This window comes from Motacilla alba, chromosome 8 (assembly GCF_015832195.1).
Source record: "Motacilla alba alba isolate MOTALB_02 chromosome 8, Motacilla_alba_V1.0_pri, whole genome shotgun sequence".
Taxonomy (NCBI): Eukaryota; Metazoa; Chordata; class Aves; order Passeriformes; family Motacillidae; genus Motacilla; species Motacilla alba.
Window position 1 is genome coordinate 16,013,118 of NC_052023.1, and position 12,561 is coordinate 16,025,678.

Here is a 12,561-nt window from a genome sequence, read left to right on the forward strand (position 1 = left end):
GCCCTCGGGGCTCGGGGCCGGGGTCCCCGAGGCGCGGAGCAGAGCGATCCCGGGGCTGTTCCGGAGCCGCTGGGGCTCCCACCCTGGGTGACAGCCAGGCGGGGACATCCCTTCGGCTCCTCCCGGGAGCCCTGTCCCCATCCCCGAAGGGCCAAGCCCCAGCGGACAAGACCTCGTTTAGCATCCAGCCTCACTCCTTGCGGGGAGCGGGCAGGGGGTCTGAGGGTGCTGTTGCCGCTCCCGGGAGGGGAGTGGACTGTCGGTGCCCCCGGCCCCTCGCTGCGCACCGGCTCCACGGGCCGGGAATGCCCGGCTCCGGGCGGGGAGGGCTGTCCCACCGAAACGGGCAGGGAACCCGCGGCTAGGCACCCTGCACGGAAAAAGGGGGGCAGCCTGCCGGTTCCCCCGGGCGGAGAGGTCCCTCCGTGGGGGGGAAACCCAGGCGCCGAGGGCGGACGGGCAGCCCTGGCCACTTGTAAGGGTGCTGAGGAGTGCCGTGCGCTCCCCGGGCCCGGCCTTGCCCAGCGCTCCCAGGTAGCGTTCCACACGTCTGCAGAACGAGCGTCTACGCTTACAGAGCCGGGACTGGAGGGACATTTACAGCAAAACAGTCCGGAGTCCTGAGGACATTTTCTGTTCCAGCTGCTTTCTAAATATAGTGCATGGCAATGCATTACCCAGCACCGTATCCTCGCTCTGGCACTTAAAGGAAATTCAAAGTCAAGCTAGAGGAAAGAAAGGGAAAGAAAAGAGATAAAGACAAGACAAATTTAAGAAAATCAAAATTAAAATTAGCATCGAGTATTTGAAATCCACGTCTGCATTAAGGTCACCCGAATAGCGAGAAGGACCGAGTACTCGTATTTTAAACCAGCTGTGTTTCCTATGGAGACTGTTGTTTACCTGCTGGCCCATCGATAGCTTATTAATACAATTTAATTCTGCAGTTGTTTCTGTTTAAAGAGTGTTTGGAGCGAATTGTTTCTTTTGTTTATGATCAAAGAAACGAGGTCTGGTAATCTTATGTTTTATCTTCCTAACATATGGAAAAGCTATTTATCCCAGCCAATCACAATAAAGTGAAGAAAACCCCATTTTATGGAAAGGTATATATCACAAGTTTGTTCATCATTAAAGATATGATTACCAGTGAAAACCCTCCGAAAGTGGCACATTTATGATTCCAGGAACAGATGGGGACATCCATTTTCCTTGCAAATACTTTTGAAATTGCTCTACTGGTAGCAGTATAAAAATGATATACAGATGCCAGTGCCAACGAAGCCGGGACAAGAGGTCCAGATTTACACAGTAAAAGCTTCACATGCGCTCTGTCAGCTTTGATTGATCTGCGCCATACCTCAGAAACTTGTTGACTGGGAAAGGAAACAGCGCAAATAATTCACTGCAACAAGGCAGATAATTCACCCGGCCAATCGCTCCGCTCCGCTCCTCCGGGCGGTGACATACGAGTCCTCCTGCCGCACAAAGAAGCATCATTCTCCAGCGTGAACAGCGGTCGGTGTCACGGGGGGGCGGGGGGAGAAAGAGGGGGAGAGAAAGAAAGAAAGAAAGGTGGGAGAAGTGAACACAAAAGGAGAGGCGAGAAAGGAGAAGTTGCTCTTGGGCAATGGGCACAGCCGTCTACCTTTTCCGTGCTGAGCACAGGCCGAGCCATTCAGCTCCAATTGTCATTATCATATTGATTAAGTTCATCAGAGAGCAATTTTAGGTTTAACGCCAGCGGATTGGGAGAGGGAGCAAAGAATTATCTAAGAAAAGCACAACATTCTTACCTCAGGGACGTTTCCCTGTTCCAGTTCATTGAGGGAGTTGATTAAGTTTAAATGAAGCAGACACTGGATAAAAGTAAGGGTATTGACCACTGGGCAGCGCGGTCTGCGCTTGAAAAGGCCTGATACATGCAGAAAAGCAAGATTTGCTAAATGCTCTAATCTTCAATCAAATCTTACATCAATACAGACAAAGTTTGGTAATGAGAGATTCAATGAAGCATGCGGGAGAAAGAATTAATCCTCTTGGTCTAAACTGGGTTCAACTTTGAAGCCTGCTCCGAAGGAAAGACAGTTATCTAAATGCTAAATAAGAAACTTATTGTACTTTTCATGGCATGCTAATCTTTTGTCTATTTCATCTCTATTATTTGTATGCTTATAGGCGGCAGTTGTCATGGTGATTATATCAAACCACTTCTGTGTGGATGGCTGCGAGGAATCGGGGCCTCCCTCCAGCCGTCCGCCGGGGCCAGCCCGCCCGCCCGCTGCTCTGCGCGCCCGCGGCAGCGCCCCGCGCCCGCGGCCGGCCCCGCACCGGCCCCGCCGCTCGGCCCGCGGGGACACGGGCGGGGCAGAAATCGCCTCCCTGGCAGCTTTTTGGCAACACCGGCCCCTTCCTCCCTCCCCTGCGTCACCCAAACCGCAGGGATCTCCTTCTATGAAGAGTTCCATGAAGAGGTACCTTTTTCTCCCCCTTTTCTCTCTTTTTTTTTTTTTTTTTTTTTTTTTTTGTGAGCTTGCCTTGATAAGCTTTTGATGTCACAAATCAAACACTCGCCAGGAGGTAGATAATGGGGAGTGTGATCTCCTCTATTTGTACATAGACAGCGCTTTTGCACCGGCGCTGCCTTGAACCCGTGTCAAACTCCCCGGGCTTTGCTGGACTCTGCCCGCCGCCCCGGCCCGCCCCGCCGGAGGGGCCGCCCCGCTGCCCGCCCGTCCCACCGGGACTCGCGGCTGCCCGGGGCCGGGGCAGCCCCTGACAAGGGGAACTCAGATTCCTGTTATGCAAATACCGAGGTGAGTGCAGACACTCTAATCGCGGAAGGTCTGAGGAAAGAGAAGAGGGGCAGGGGGCGGGAAGAGCGGAAGAGCGCAAGGATTTATCTTTTCTTTTCTTTTTTTTTACCCGCACGTTGCTGGCACTCGAGGCAGGCAACCGGCCCCAGGGCAGCGGTGCGGGCCGGGCTGGGGCACCGGCCGCCCCCGCCCAGCAGAGCCGGGGAGAGCTGTCGTGGGAGGGGGTGGAAATTCCCAGGGTATCGATCTTAATTTCTCTGCCGGCACCCACCGGCACTCACAGAGGCTTTTTGCACAGCTCCCGAGGCGAGTGAACCAACTCAGATAGGTGGTGCGGGATAGAGGGGGCCTTCCCCCAGCTCTTTCTCTGCGACGTTATAATCTGAGCGCACAAGGGTGGTACCCGAGCTTTTATGTTTTTTACAAAAGTTGCCAAATTAAGGTCGGATTAGGGCTCCATTCAGGATTTGTGGGCTCTTTAGAGGCTGGGAGCTGCCCGTATAGCCCGCTAGTGCTTATGAAAAGCTTAAAAAGTAATAAAAGGGGGAGTGATCCCGAGAGAAAGTAACATGTATAACTCTTATTAAAGGAGCAGCGAGCGGGGCTGTGAACTTGAATAACTGTTTGAACTTTAATTTGTTCATTAACAGGATTTGCCCCTGACTGTGAATGTTATTACTTCTCTTAAAAGCGAGGTGCAAATGAAAAGCTATAATGAAAGAGCTTGGCAAAAAGTTAAACGCCTCGTAATTACACCAGCCTCAAAGTAACACAAAAGTGGAGAAAACGGGAGCCGGGCCGATACTCTACCAGCGCCCCAGCCTTGCACTACGGTGGCGTTGAGCTCCGGGCCCCAGCTCCCGACCCTATCAAATCCCGGTAGCTCACTAAATCCGTGTGCACAACGGTTGTGTTAAAGCAAGTTTTAATCCCCTTAAAACATTAAAAGAAAATTCCATGTTTTCGTCGGTGGGGGAAACCCGGTTTATTCCTCTGACTGTCCTAAGTCTTGAGTGAAACACGGTGTCTGAAGTCTGATCTAATCTGCATGTTTGTATCCTAAACAGGGCACATTAACTCCTCTCCATCACTCCGATAGGAGACTAAACTCTGGAGCACCGGAATAAAACAAACGACTCCTCCTCTCAGAAGGTATCTGACTTTGTACCGATGCGCTTGCAGTTAGCTCCGCGCTGACTCTCGTTTCATCTGTCAGTTATCCTTTTCCCGGGCTTGTCAACCGCGGTTTTATAGATTCACTTGTGATCTGCATCCTTCCTCAACAGGAACATGCAGCCAGGTCGCAATTAAATATACAGATACACGAGCTGTTAGCAAGATTGCACCCTCCCATCCGCAGCCGAGCCGCGGAGATGATTGCCCTGTCACTTCTCCTTTAGACTTAAAGCGCCTAAAAGGTCGCCGGCGGAGCTCCGCGTTCGGTAGCCCGGCGCTCGCTTTGTCCGCCCCTTCTCGCCCCCGTGGCTCCTCTGAAGCCCTCGCTGCCGGCGGCGCCCCGCACCGCCCCGCACGGAGCGCTCCTCGGCCGCGCACGGGGCTCGGTCATGGGTTTGGCCGCTCTCGGGGCTCCCCACGGTGGGGAAAGCGGGAGAAGGATGCAGACGTGCCCCGTCGAGGCCCAGAGCTGCCGGGCAAGCGGCGCTCTGCCACCAGCGCCGGCAGCGGCACCTCCTCCGGCCGGCCGGGCGTGCTGTACGGAGCCGGTGCAAATGGACGCTCCCGATGGAACCAGCTCTGCAGTCACGCTTACGACCAGAGGGAGAGCAAGACGGCCCTTCGTTGAGGAAGCGAGTGTGAAAACCCTTCTACTAGTTTAAAATGCTTTCCTACTTCTACAGCTGCCCGCACCATAAGGAGATCATACTAAACACTAACAACTGGAACCACTTCAATTAGACCACTAAAACAAACACCCTATTTTATAAGTCTAATTTTACTTTTTTATGTTTTAAGCACCATTAAATTCATAAAACAACCCCCACAAAACTGTTTAATCGAACTCAGAAAAAAAAATAAATTACAATGTTACAAAGCAAGTAACTTCAATTCTACTCGCCAGTTCCAGCGTGGACAGTCAGCACTGTCACCACAGGGAAGACCTTAAAACCCGGCAAACCCCACTACCATTTGAGAAGCAATAAATACAGCCTGGGCTTGACCAAGAAGACATCAGGCAGAACGGGGATACCACTTTCTGTACTTCTAACTCATCAGAATCGTTGTATTAACTTGGAATTGGAATGAAACTTGCTAAAATAACCAGGTCCCAAGACAGTAACATCTTAACCAAAAAAACCCACCCTCCTTCTACACCTGTAGAGGAAGCAGCAGGCTGGGCAGGGCGTGAAGCATGGGTGGAGCAAGTTTCCTGCAAGAAACAGGACAAACTGACACAGTGCCATTCAGTGCCACATTTGAGTGGCCTTCAGCTCCCGTCGTCCTGCCACTGTATCACAAAAACTCTGCACACCAGCGACGGGACAGTTATCCGATAGTGTCCTTGAAGGAAGAGTCCCAGCCTTCTCACCAAGCAGACGGAAAGCGTCGGTGTTGCTCAGTGAGGGTTGCTCAGTGATGCCTGCCCAAGCTGTAATCTGGTTAGCAAAACAGTACCAGGGCGTTCTGGGAATAGGAGCCTCACCTTGCCCTTGAAATGGCCACACACCGTACCCGCTGCTGCGCTCCTGTGGCTGTATGTGATGCACCTACACAGCATTTCTGCCGGGATCAGGGCAGGAACTATCTGCCCTGCTGTGTTGTTAGTTCCTCCCCCGTCACCTGCTTTAGATTTTAAGATAATTTGATATACCACAGATATATCCAAGCCTTCATCAGGCACTGATTAAATTGTTCAACTTCACCAAGTAGGCTTGATTAACCACAAACTTGGAGCTGGATGTGACCTTCATATGGGCACCACAAGCCTACATATGAATAGGAAAGCCTACCTGCAGGCTGGCGGGAGGGTGGCAAAACGGAGCCTGCAGGAGCACAACCTCCCCCCAGTCTCCCTGAGCCCCCTTGGGCACAGAGGCTGCTCAGGCTTCTCAGAAAGCAACCACTTACAGGAAAGCAACACCCTCGGAGGCTCATAGGCCCGAGGACTGGTCACCTGCTGGTCCAGAGCCCGTCAAAGTCAGAAAAGATTTTCAGAAATGGGCAGGCATCTCTTTGGCTCGCAGGAGGTGTTTTTCACCACGGGCAGGGCAGAGAGCTTACCACTCCCAGCCAGGCTGCACTGAGGTTAGGTCTTGGGGGTTTTGTTACCGGGGTGGGATAGCTTTGCCACAGCTTCTCCAGGCTGGGGTGGGTTGGAAGCTGCACCTTTTGGCTGCTGCTCCGGTCTCTGGCACCCTCACCTTTAGAGACAACGTGATGCTTTAAAATAAGCACTGGCAGATTAATCCTCTATGTATTTCTGGTCCTATAACGCATGCAATTCGACCTGCAAGATAAATAGATTGTAACACTTTTATAAATCAACATTTTACACAACACATCCTGCTTCTGTGAGCTAACCTTGTCTTCAGAGCTGACAAATCCCAGCACCATCGCTCTGAAGCATTGAAATGGTGAGACAGCAATCTACTTAGCCAGAATGTACCTCTGAAAATAAGTATTTAAAACTGTACAATGCATCTGGAGTTGATTTATGAAATAGTCAGGAGTTAAAAATTTTATATATTAGCAAAAATAACTAGACCTTTAAAACCAAGAAGCCTTCAGGCTGTAGTGAAAAAATCATTGATGTAGGAAAAGCATCTGTATTTTGATGACAGTACTGTCACACGCAGGGAAAAAAAATCATAAAACAGTTTTCCCTTTCCCGTAGATAAATAAGAGAGAAAAACCTTGCAATTTTGCACCAGCTGCGTGAAATGCTTTCTAGTGAAGCGTTCGCATTTTAACTTTCGATTATTAACGATCCAGCCTTATATTGCCGCATGAAAACGCCCGCTTCTTCGCAGAGAAAATAAAGAGAATAATAACAAACAAAAGCAAGTCCCCGGCCGGCAGGGTCTGCAGCCTGCGCGGGGCTGCCCGCGGCCCGGGCTGCGGCGGGAGCGCTGCCCGCGGCCCGGAGGGAGCCCGCGGTGCCGCTCACCTGCGCGGCCAGGGCGGGACGGGCCGGGCCCCGCATCGCCGCTCAGCCACGGACTTACCCCAGCGCCCTCTGCGCGTACAGCCTTTCTTTTCTTTTTTTCCTAATAAAAATACTAATGTCCTCGGTTGTATAATTTTTTTTTTTAACGGGAAATCTTTTATTTCCCCGCGGGAGCTGCAGCCCGCAGGTACCGGCAGCGGCAGGGTGGCACCTGCAGCATCGCCGCCGCTGCCTCGCCGCCCGCCCCAGCGCCCTGGCTGCCGGGGTCGTGTCCGCGGCCATCCGAGTCCCCGCTGCAGCTCAACAGATACACAGATTTAGATATATTTGATAGGGATAATGAATCTATCTCTCGTTAGCGAGGCTCCCCGGCAGGTTGCGAGGGGCCGGGGAGCCTGGCGGGGCGGCGATGCCGCCTCAGCGCCGAGCGGCGGGGCTGGCGCTCGGCGGGCGCAGGCCGGGCGGGGCGGGGCGGCGGCGGGAGCGGGAGCGGCGCTCGGTTACGGTACTTACGGGGGTGGCGGTGCTGGCGGTGGCTGCAGTGGCGGTGGCGGTGCCGCCGGGCCGGGCCGGGCCCTGCCGAGGGACGCGCGGGCGCCGGGGGCGCGGGGCCGCCGCGCGCGGGAGCGGCGCCCCCTGGCGGCCGCGGGGGGAGGCGCCGGTGCCGGTGCCCGCCGAGGCGGGGCCGTCCCGCCGCCCCGCGCCCTGCCCGCGCCGCCTCTCGTGCCGCGCTCTCCTCGGGCTGTGGCGATCAATGAGCGCCGCCGGGGCAGCTGCGACTCCGCGTCGGGAGTCCGGGAGGAGCCCCCGTGCCGCGCCCGCGGGCCCGCCACTGCCCCCGCTCCCCGCCGGGGCCCGGCCCGGCCCGGCCCTGCTCGCCCGGCCCGCTCCGCTCCGCTCCGCTCGGCTTTGCCCGCGCACGGAACCGCCCGCTCCCCCACCCGCATCTGGAATCTGCAATCAAGAGCTCAATTTTGTCATTTGGAAACACTAATTATCTAATCACGCCACGCTGCGGAGCGTACTTGTCTGCCCAATTAGCTAGGACAATTATTAAAATTCGGGGGCCTAATTATGTCTCAATTTAATGCTGGCAAACTCGCGCCGAGCGCAGTAATTAAAATCCTCCCCTCGCCTCTGCCTTTAGGGCAGCGGCTGATGGGACCTGTCAGGGGCCGCGCCGCGCCGAACCAGCCGAGCGGATTGTGCTACATGACCCCGCATTGTTAAGTGTGTCAACATATTAACCTGAATTCCCTTCAGCCCCCGTAATCACATTTGGAAGGAGGACGAAAAGGGGCTAAAACATGAAGCATTTTATTAAAAAAACATAAATTCTTTTTAATTAATGCTGTAAGAGATCTGACGCAGCTTGAGCTACCAAATGCTGCGAGTCATATAAGACTGGTGCTTCTAATTACCAGTAAAGGAAGGTTTGCTCTTCTCTGTTAAAAAGACTTCCCTCTCCTCTCATTTAAAGCAAATGATCTTTCTTTTGGGTAGTGTATTTTTTAAAACCCAGCTAGTTGGCTTCCAGTGATAAAGTTGATTACCAGTTTTTTGTTTGATGATGGAACACAAGTGAATATTGACTTCTGTGAGAATCAAACAGACGACCGCAGGCATAAATAAAACGGTCAGGATTTAACACTTGAAAGAAGTTAATAAAGTTGAAAATTAAAAATCATAATATTGGGATAATTTCCAAATATTTATTTTTGCTCTGCTCTCAAATTTGATAGGAAGTCAGTGCTAAAGCATAGAGAGGAAATGGAGTTAACCCGATCATCTGCATTCCTGCCCACTGTAGCACAGGCACCTGGCATGGACAAGAAGCCCTGAGCCCACATCCCCTAGCAGTGGTCACTGCAGGCCGAAGGCAGAAGCAGTCGGCAGTGGTCCCTCCTCTGGCCTGGCTGGCAGAAGCAGTCCCTTTTAGCACGTCCCTTTCTGGCTGGAAAAACACAGTGCTGGGGAAGGTGGTACCTTCATCTCCACTTAGTGAGTTCTCTGGTGTTTGGGACTACAGAAACAAACCTTAATTCCCCGGGCAGGGAAGGCCTGTCTGGCGTGTGGCAGGGAGGGGGAAAGGGGGCCTCTTTTCCCACAGTACCTGCCCTACATCTTGGAAAAGGCCCCGCTCCCAGCCTTCTCAGATGGTAAACCAAAGTGCAAATCTGTGTTCTGGCTTGTTCCAGTGGCTGTCAGCGTGTTTTCCTTTTGTCAGCAGCAATTGACTGGTCAGGTTCACCCTTGTACAGCAATTGTAACAGCTCATTGACAGACTAGTGACCCAGCCGGACCTGATAATGGAAAACTATTGATTTCCGTGGGCTCAGCAGTTCTAAAATGAATGCCCAATGTAATGTCATCAGCTGTCTTGGACTCAGATATCCCTTGGACTTGGATAAAGAGACAATTGCCTATCCTGACAATTTGCTCACAAAAAACACACTGGATGCAAACAATGAAGGTCTCTCTCAGTCTTCCTCCTCTCCCGGTAAGCAACGAGGAATCAATGTCCAGGAAAATGTCAAGAAACCCAGCCCAGGTGTGGTGGTGACTCCAGCTGTCCCTTTGACCAAGGAGACCTGTGACAGCCTCTCCAGGTTTTAACCCTTGCCGCTGAAGAATAAGCATGCAGGTGGGTGACATTACACTCCACTCCACAGCCATCCACCAGCCTCCAGAGAGAAGCAACACAACAGGCACAAGGGCTGCCAGGAGATGAACCCAACAGGGATGACAATTAACTCCCACCTGCAGGAAAGCAAAAAGGCTTGAGCAAGTGCACGATGCTTAAGTAAATCATACCCCATCCTGTGTCACAACAAATGCTCTGGGCTGAGGAGGATGTCAGGCAATAACAAGAAATTATGGCTAATAAAAATCCAGTAAGGCAAGGGGAAATTTTAAATTTGTACAGCAGACCTCATAGAGTTGAGATGATTTGGGATAAAAAAAGTACTGCAAGTCCTATTGAAATTTTGGGAGGGGGGAGATCAATGTTTAAAGATTTGCAGAATTGGATGGACTGTTTGCCATAAGCAGCACCATGTATAATTTTGAAGGGGAAGAGACATGAGTATGGCAGCCTTCCTGGAAAAGGTTTAACTGTGGAGGAAAAAATCAAAGCTCAAAGATTCAAAAACGCAAAGCATTTTTGGTCTGAGAGAGCCAAAGTGTGGTCTGTCCTTCCTTAGTAGCTCATTACACACAGATAAAGCAGCTGCCACTGCTGTGTCCCTGACAGAACTCAAACCTCACTGACTCACTGGAACATCAGGAAGACAGTGGGACATTTACCAGCACAAGGTCTACAGAAATTTGGATCAGAGAGATACTGGCTTTCTACAGGACACCAAGAGCTTGCAGGAGAAGTTTAACTGTGCCCCAGATCTCTTCCTCTAGTGCTTGGGGCCTTCCAGAACTTAAATTCTTCCAGATGAACCAAGCTTCCTGTAAGGGGTAGGAGGAGGAAACAAAGATACTTACTCTAGCAGATGTCAGGAGACATTTAATTCAAGCTTGAACGCCAGTGGAGATTTGAACAGCTTTGTGATCCTGGTGAAAAAATTCAAGTGACCTTGGGGAAACGTATTTTTAATTATGACCAACTGGTCAGTTTTATCACAATGCCAGCCCTTCTTGAATGCACTTTCATCTTTTGTAGCCTTCTGCTCAGTGGCTTCTCCCCACCCGTGCCTCCTCCCCTGGCGCCGCTGCTGTCCATGACACGCACACATGTATGCAGTGCCTTTGCCTTCTCCTGACAACAGCCCCAGCTCTGTGATGTGCTGCATACACTCGTCAGGAGGAAACGACTGCACGGATTATGCTGACATGACTGCTGCTGAATACCTTTCAGTTTCTACATACTTTCATTTTCTACACACTTCCCACTGCGTAGCCTTGGCTCCCTCTCCTGAAGACAGCTCCTGAACCCACCTATCTCCTCTCGAGCTTTACTTCGTGTTCAATTTCCATATGTTGCTTTCAAGCATTTCTCTTCTTGGCATCCCCTCAGGGCCTGATCCTGTGAGAGTAACTGTGCTGCACCTGAGAAGTGTTAAACAAGGCTGTGTGAATTGCCAAGTATACTTTGGGGTTTGCTTTTTCAGTGATCGTTTTGAATTAAATTAAATGTAATTTTTTTCGTGTCTTTGTTTTGTTTATCCAAAGCAACCCCTGAACTTTTCTCATTAGCTGGAATGAGGAGCCCAAATCTCTCTTAATCACCTTGGAGAAGAATTTTTCAGAGCACCAGAACCTCATGGGTGATGCTCAGATCCAGATGTCTTGTCCCTGGAGAGGCTCAGGTCTATTCTCAGCTCCTCTTCCTGCCCATTTCTCAGAACCCCAAATCTCATGTTAGGCCAAGCGTGGCTAACATCTCCACACTACTCCCTCCCCAAGTATCACAGATATGTTCAGGCCTTCAGATAAGAAGCTCCTGAGGCAGGGATTATGCTCTGTAGTATTACTGTTGTCGTATTTTCCCTGTTGTAATGTTCCATGTACATTTATGTCATTTATAAAATGCAATTAACAGACACAGTGGAACCCACAATGGCCCAAAGAGTGGAATAACAGACGCAGAGTAAGCATGTACATTTTCTTCCTACAATTATGCTGGCTGTGGTGACTCCCAACCAGCAGATGAGTAGTAAAACTGAAACACAATTCTAAATATTTTAAAAGTATGGCAAAGTTGTCCATACTTCTTTTTCACTTAGCAGAGGCTTCATAATGATGTTCAGCTTTTCTCTGCCTGAAGACACAGACCTCGCTCTGTCCTCACAGCACACCCCACCTCCCTCCAGTGACTTACAGTAAGTCAGAACTCATGCGACCTACTGTCTTGTCCAGCCACCAAACAAGCATCCGAACAGTCATCCAAAATGAGCCACAGGAAGGATTGCACCAGGCATTATCATTCCCCAAAAAAAGCCACTCCAATGTGGACCCAACTGCACTTCCTGAAGAGAATCACTGTGGGACCAGCTGTCACTTGTTTTCAATTAAAGGCATCAAGGGAATATAGTGTGTCCTAAAGTTTCCAAATCAATGTATATATATATATATATATATATATATATTGTACAGTGTGAATTATATTTACAGTGTTCAGTATTTCAGTAGTGTGTACACATACCCATCTACTCACAGGTTCCTGCCTATTGTACCACCTCAGTGAGCTCTGCTCTGCTGGAAGCCACTGTCATTAGGGTCACAGTCTGCCAGTATAGGCTGAGATTTTGTAGGCAAATGTCCTCCAGCAAAGCCCAAATTGTGTTTTTGAACATTTACAAATTGGTTTGTGCAAATAATTGATTATGCTTTCAAGCAATGGAATGACACTTAAGGGAGAAAAAAGCCCACAATCAGATCAATCTGAAATAATATTTTCTGGTTTTCTTTGCTGAAACTAAAACAAATCCCATACATTTTGCAGTGAGGGAAGTGCTTTGTTTCATCCAAAATGTTTTATTTCAGGCACTTGCAACAGAAAGAAAAAAAAATCCTCTAAGATACAAGAGGTTGGATTCACCACAGCTGCTGTCATTCCCTTCTTATCCCCTAACCCAGTAATTAGGGCAGTGACCCAGGATGTGGGAG

At 50.6% G+C, this 12,561-nt stretch overlaps 1 protein-coding gene and 1 long non-coding RNA gene across 7 annotated transcripts in view; one reads left to right on the top strand and one right to left on the bottom strand.

Annotated features, from left to right (window-relative positions):
* LOC119704163 (collagen alpha-1(I) chain-like) overlaps nt 1–7,514 on the bottom strand; it is a 9,698-nt gene extending 2,184 nt beyond the window's left edge. Inside the window, exons 1-4 of one of the 6 annotated variants that reach the window (XM_038144966.1) lie at nt 7,456–7,514; nt 6,197–6,282; nt 1,361–1,478; nt 1–725 (exon numbers count right to left, since the gene is read on the bottom strand). The exon at nt 1–725 is cut by the window's left edge and continues 2,184 nt beyond it. In XM_038144966.1, coding sequence (XP_038000894.1) covers nt 1–674 — 674 coding nt within the window. In that variant the 5' untranslated portion in view covers nt 675–725; nt 1,361–1,478; nt 6,197–6,282; nt 7,456–7,514. The other 5 variants (XM_038144965.1, XM_038144964.1, XR_005257856.1 and 2 more) reach the window with 5 other exon arrangements.
* LOC119704164 lies at nt 1,513–7,060 on the top strand. Its single transcript, XR_005257857.1, has 2 exons — nt 1,513–2,816; nt 3,884–7,060. It is a non-coding gene; the product is annotated as an uncharacterized LOC119704164 (long non-coding RNA).
* Nucleotides 7,515–12,561: the final 5,047 nt, after the last annotated feature.